The sequence below is a fragment of the Arachis hypogaea genome, chromosome 11, assembly GCF_003086295.3.
Source record: "Arachis hypogaea cultivar Tifrunner chromosome 11, arahy.Tifrunner.gnm2.J5K5, whole genome shotgun sequence".
NCBI classification, from domain to species: domain Eukaryota; kingdom Viridiplantae; phylum Streptophyta; class Magnoliopsida; order Fabales; family Fabaceae; genus Arachis; species Arachis hypogaea.
The window spans coordinates 18,083,139-18,089,608 of NC_092046.1; the positions used below are offsets into that span (position 1 = coordinate 18,083,139).

Consider the following 6,470-nt stretch of genomic DNA (forward strand, 5'->3'; position numbering starts at 1 on the left):
TTGAACAATAAAATCTTATTATTGTTAAAATATGGAGATTCCAAGTAAATTTTAGTTTTATGTTTTCTAAAGATTAGAATTACAAAAATCTAAAAATTAAATATTCTAATTTTTGTATATTTATTCTAAATATTTTTAAAAAATCAAAATCAAATATACTTACGTTCTTCAAGTGATTAGCTCATTTATAAACTTAAATACAAAAGTCGCCTTCTGATTGTAAGGTATTTTTTTTTCCCTATTATATTTTTAAATCTTTTAAAACATATTTTTGTCAACCTTGGGTACCATTTCATTTCATTAGCTTACCACTCGGGGACTCATTCTTCCTCTCGTCAAGCATTCCGTTCGTCCACTGGTCACTGTCGTCGCTTTCTCTCTCCGTTTGTGAAAGGCGAGTTCGACGCTGACTCTGGCTGGGTTCGCCACATCTCTCTTTCTCCGTTTCTTCTTTGTTATCTCTCAGTCCGTTGCTTCTCCCTCTTACTCTCCGTTCGATCTCCTTCGTTTCTTTTCAGCCTCATCCATGGGAGACTACAGCAATGATCCTCTCATGCGCAACCAAAACGCCGCCGTTCAGGCCCGCACCAAAGCCCAGAACCGCGCCAACGTCCTTCAGCTCAAGCTGGTAAACTCTTCCATCAAGATTTACCTTCGTCACACATAATAACTCCATTATTTATTTGCCCTAATTTTCTATGTTGAAGACCTTTCTAGAGATAATAAAATTTGTTTCATCAATGCCCTAGATTTCAACATGTGACTAAGTCTATATACGATTTCTCGGTTGCAGAATTTTTTTTTTTGGTACCGTTTTCAAGTTTTAACTATTTCTTTATGGAGCAGATTGGACAGAGTCACCCAACTGGTCTCACAGCGAATCTATTGAAGCTTTTTGAGCCTAGGCCTCCTTTAGAGTATAAGCCTCCTCCGGAGAAAAGAAAATGTCCACCATTAACTGGTGCTTAATCTTTCTTTGGTAGCATGTGTTTGATATTTATGCGATAGTTGTTTATTTTACTTTATTTTATTTTTCACAAGGGATGGCGCAATTTGTGAGTAAGTTCGCAGAGCCTGCCGATCCGGAATATGCTCCTCCTAAACCAGTAGTCGAGACTCCTGTAATGTTCTGTTCTATTGAACTAATGAATTCTGATCAATATTATTGTGTTGTACATAATTTCATGTTCTTGGGTGGTTGTTGCACCTGGTATGTATGGACGGTTTTATGCAATGAGTTTCTGTTTAGTTTTCTTTTATTACTGGTGTGTTTGAAGTTGATTTCTGTTTTGTGTTAGTTTGCCTTGCCAAGAAGTGTTGTCTAATGCTCGAGACAATCTCTTCTGTTACTATTATTTTGTAACTAATCTGTATCCTGAGTCTTGTTTAATCAATTAATCCACTATCTGGTCATGATCTACAAGTTTTTTTAATTTAGGTTATGCAATGCATTTTGCAAGACTTCGAAATATGTTTGTTAGATATATAGTCATTCTTGTGTCTTTACGTAAGAATTTAAGCATTTGGAATAAGTGGTTTTATGAATGATGAGATGATATAATATCTTCTATGACCAAATGTCTAGAGTTCAATCCTTATTATCACAAAAGATTGAATTTCAGCATAAGGCAAAAATGGGCCTATGCTGATTCACCCTTCAAAATTCAAAAGAGGCTCTTGCGTGAGGGGGCGTATTAAATATATAACTATTCGTGTGCTTTGTCCTCTTCTAGTTGTAGCAAATTGGTGTCTTGCATGGTGATGTTCCGAAACAGCATTTGCTTGCATCATAAATGTTAGGAACAAAAATTAGCAAGGCTTGAAGCCTTGAATACTGCAACAACTTAATAACAAAAAGCATACCCTATCAATTTCTGTCTTGGCATGCTTCTTTAGTTCATATTTATATATAAACAAGTGACTGATGATTATTATAATGTTTAGTGGTTTGACATTATATAATGCATGCTTATTGAATATCCATTGTTTTTGTTTATAGAACTTGAATGTCCAAATTGGAGACTTCAAGTCGTAGAATACTTTAAATGTCATTATATATTTTTCCAGAGCGTAATGTGTGATAGGTACTTGATTGATTTTGATGAACTCAGGCGCAAAGAAGAGAAAGGGTACACAAGCTAAGACTAGAGAAAGGAGCAGCAAAGGCTGCTGAGGAGCTTGAGAAATGTGATGATTTTACACTGTCTTGACTATGTTAATTTTGTTGATTTGTATTCTTTGAACATTGCTCTTATATCTGCTTCTTTGCAGATGATCCACACAACGACCCAAATGTATCAGGAGATCCATACAAAACTTTGTTCGTGGCCAGACTTGTAAGTTATATTTTCCAGTGTAGTATCCTTGTGGAAATTTTTGCTTAGCCATAATTGCCATATCTCACTAGCTCTCTCTTCTAACAGAGTTATGAGACCACTGAGAGCAGAATCAAAAGGGAGTTTGAGTCATATGGTGCAATCAAACGGGTAGGTATTTTTCAGTATCCCCAAAGGGATTTGGTAAGAGTAGCAAATGTTTTGGATTCTCAATTTATTTTTCTTTCTCTTTTTTTTTTCTTGTTTTATATCTTCTGTTTGACAATTTTGTATGTTATGAACTTTGAAAAATCTAATTTTAGATTCACAATTTCTATATGCAAGTATATAATATAGAATTCCTAATTAACTTTGAGTAGGATATCTTTCACAACCGTTTTCTCTCTTTTGAAGAAGCTATTTCTTGCAATTAAAGTTGTCTTGTGAGTTTTGGCAATTTGTGTAATGAATTTAATCAGTTATACATTATTTTTAGCCTATTCTGCCCATGTCCAAATTTCAAGCCTTCAGTGGTATAAATATGCATCTATCTGACTTAATTTGTCATTGCTGAGGTACTTTGGAACGATAACAACATTCGGCCAAAGTTTTGTTGAACCCTTTTTTCTTTCTTTCTTTTTTCTTTCTATTTATTATTATTATTTTTTTTGGGTGGTTTCCTTAGTTCTTTTCTACTTGGCCCCCCTGTTAATATATGTGGATAGGTATCTTCTTAGTTCCTGATGCTTGGGGGTATATAGAAATTACTTTAGCAGCAACTAAGTATCATCCTTGGTAAGGGTTGGTCATTGTCTTCTACAAATGGTAAACTATTTTAAAACTCCAACCAACTTCATTTCAAGCACTTCGTCCTGCTTTCCTGCACGGTATTTTAGTTGAGCAGAGCAATGATGCAAATTTGAGCCTTTGGCCTTGTTTTCGAGCTTGAAAAGGAGACTGACAACTTCTGTTCTTTCCCTGCACTGGGTAAAAATATGTCGGGAGTATTGTAATCTCTTCCTCTTTTGTTTAAGCTCTTAGCCTATTTTTGATGTTGCTAAAACTTTCTTTTTGGCTTTAAAGGCAATGAAAACCAAATCAGCTGTTGAGAAGATGTCATGGTATTTTCTATATTACCCACGGTTGTTTTATTTTATCAATTTTAAAATAAATATCCCTGGTAAGGGGATGCTAGTCAACTACTTGTTAATTGGCCCCCCCAAAAGATCAGTTTATCTGCAACTATTCCTGGTGGTGATGCATCTTGCGATGGGAGCTTTGTGATTCAAAGGTGAGCACGGCTAATTAGGCAATGTGCCAGTCTGCCGTGCCATTTAGGATTATAACGTTAGTCTTTCATTTAGTTGTAATTTAATTAATTTGTAGGTGAGGGAGCATCATTTTACTATTTTCTTTAGATCTGAATGCCAGAAAGCTGTCTTACTGTTTTTCTTCTTTCCGGTTTCTTGCGATTTAGGTTCGATTGGTTACTGACACTGTGACAAATAAGCCCAGGGGTTATGCATTCATTGAATACCTTCACACAAGAGACATGAAAGGTTCATACTGGTTTTATGCTATCGATCTGTCATTATTGTTGATATTACATTTCATTGACACTGTTAATTATACAGCTGCTTATAAACAAGCTGATGGTCGAAAAATTGAGGGCAGAAGGGTGCTTGTGGATGTTGAACGTGGGAGGACTGTTCCCAATTGGCGACCTCGCCGTCTGGGTGGTGGGCTTGGCACTACTAGAATGGGGGTTGAAGTTAATCAACATGACTCTGGACGGTAAATGGTCTAATAAGACAGCATTCATTGTTTATTTTTTCACCTCTTTGGGCTTCTTTAAGTGTCCTGATATAGAATATCAACCAGTGTAAGGTGTTTCAACTTTTCTTAGTTATAAATTTAGCGGGTATTGTATTTGATAGAAACTGTCTGCAGTTGCCACTATGAAAATCCTCCCCTGGCCAGACATTGGAATTCTATGATTTTCTAGCTTGGAATTTTTTGTCTTTCTTCACATGGTTACATATCTGAATAGACTTCCAAGTAAAATTTCTATCTGACAGTACCCATAATTAGCCATTCCTCCTCAAGAAGTATAAGTCGACTCTTTTCCTGAAATTAAAAGATCTAAGCAACTCAAGAAATTTTCTGTAGTTAATATTTTTTGCTGACTTTTGTATTGCCATACCTGATAAGTTACACTATTTTGAACTTGTGAAAACCCGAGATTTCAAATAATCATACTTGGCCTGTCTTTTTTTTAATGTCACTTTTTATATATCCTTGTTGAAGTGAAACCCTAATATAAACTTTATTTGTTCAGGGATCAGCTGCAGTCAGGACCTTCTCGTTCTGAAGAACCTAGAGTGCGTGAGGATCGACATGGTGATCGGTAAGAGTTTCAGTAGTGTTTTGCTATGTTTCTGCTTTATTCCTATCCTTTTGCTTTTGGCATTTGATAAATTACTGCTGATCACACATTATCTTTTTGGTAAGGCAAGGATGCTGTTGTTTCTTGGCATATTTTTTAAAAATTCTTAAGTTCAAAATTTTTATACCCCATTTAAATTAACTGCAAGTCTGCTACTTGCTGATGTTTAGGGACAGAGAAAAGTCGCGTGAAAGAGGTAAGGACAGAGATAGAGAACAGGAGCGGTCGCGTGAACACTCTAGTGATAGGGGAAGGGATCGTGATTATAGAGATGATAGGCACCACAAAGACCGGGATAGGCATAGGGACAGAGATAGGGAGAGAGAGAGAGATCGTGGGCGTGATCGAGATAGAGGTCGGGATCGTGATCGTGGTCGGGATCGTGATAGAGATAGAGATAGAGATCGCGACCGGGGTCGTGAGCATGATCGTCATCGTGACAGGGATAGGGATTATGAAGTTGGGGAAACTGATAGGGGACAGTCACATGACAAGGAAACAGACTATGATCATGAATTGAAACATGATATAGATCATCATAGTGAAAGAGATCGTGACTACGAACCTGAGGATGATCGTGGGTGGTCCAATCAATCTGCACATGGACATAGGCATGCAGATCCTGACCATAATCCTGATTCCTATGACCACTACGAGCATCATCAAAGACGCGGGCATTATGATGATGGGGATGATCGCGGTAACCATTACAGTCGATATCCCGATCATGATAGGATGGAAGATGACTATCCCACTGAGAGGGCAACATCTGAATCCCGTGAAAGGGAGAGAAATCGAGATGTGGACCGTGAATACCATCGATCAGTGAGGTCCCATTCTAGGGAGTACGATTACTAGGAATTTGAGCGTCATGCATCACAACTTTACTGGTAATATTCATTGCTTTCAGTTCAGTGGCCCTTTTAGCTAGTTATGGTTACTTGGTGTCCATCTGGTTGCCCTGGTTGGCTTCTTTGCAACTATTGATGGATTAAAGCTTGGAATGATTTAAACACATCAGAAGAACATGTGCTGCTTTTATCCATATGTATTTTGTTAATTTTCTTGTCTTAGATTGAAAGCTTTACAACTGCTGCCTTGATTTCCAAGTGTCTTGTTGAAGTGGACTTCAAAATATTAGTACTTGTTGCTTTTATTTTTGTTCAGACATTTTAAGAAAGCCTAGTTTTATTTCAGTTTTTGTGGGAACAGTTGTTTGAAATTTTTATTTTGGCACTTGTCTGTAGACATGCTTATTGCTATATTCAGTTAACTGCATCAATTTGCTAATGTATGGAACCTAAGAGCTAAGATGTTGCTTAAATTATGTTGTCAATTACCAGAGACGATAATGACTAACGATAGTTTTGTAAAGTTTTCAACCGGTTTAACTTAAAAGCAATATTAAAGCTACCAATTTATGTATGGTTTGGGACAATTGGCAGTCTGTTCTGTCTATCTTGATTTTAGTTCCCAAACATGAGTAATGACCCGTGCAAAGTTTAATCCCGTAGTTCAAATGACAAACTAATTCAAACATATAATTTAATTTAAGGTGAAAATTTAAGTGCAGTTAATATTATTTAAAGTTTGAATATTTTTATCCCACGATTTTCAACTATAAAATTTACATTAACTGCACGATTTTTTGCATTATTTTAATGAATATTACTTGATGATTTGAAAAATGAAGATACGACAATTTTGAT

At 36.3% G+C, this 6,470-nt stretch overlaps 1 protein-coding gene across 2 annotated transcripts; it reads left to right on the forward strand.

Annotated features, from left to right (window-relative positions):
• The first annotated feature begins 215 nt into the window (after window positions 1-215).
• On the forward strand, window positions 216-6,085 carry LOC112720453 (U1 small nuclear ribonucleoprotein 70 kDa). Of its 2 annotated transcripts, none has more exons than XM_025771393.3 (11): window positions 216-420; window positions 519-628; window positions 847-961; window positions 1,042-1,121; window positions 2,112-2,187; window positions 2,272-2,336; window positions 2,424-2,486; window positions 3,793-3,874; window positions 3,950-4,109; window positions 4,654-4,722; window positions 4,932-6,085. In XM_025771393.3, the coding sequence occupies exons 2-11, from the start codon at window positions 527-529 to the stop codon at window positions 5,617-5,619; spliced, it is 1,500 nt and encodes a 499-aa protein (XP_025627178.1). In that variant the 5' UTR covers window positions 216-420; window positions 519-526; the 3' UTR covers window positions 5,620-6,085. The 2 variants fall into 2 exon arrangements, with proteins under 2 accessions (XP_025627178.1, XP_025627179.1); XM_025771394.3 differs by having other exon boundaries at window positions 221-394.
• The last annotated feature ends 385 nt before the right edge of the window (window positions 6,086-6,470 follow it).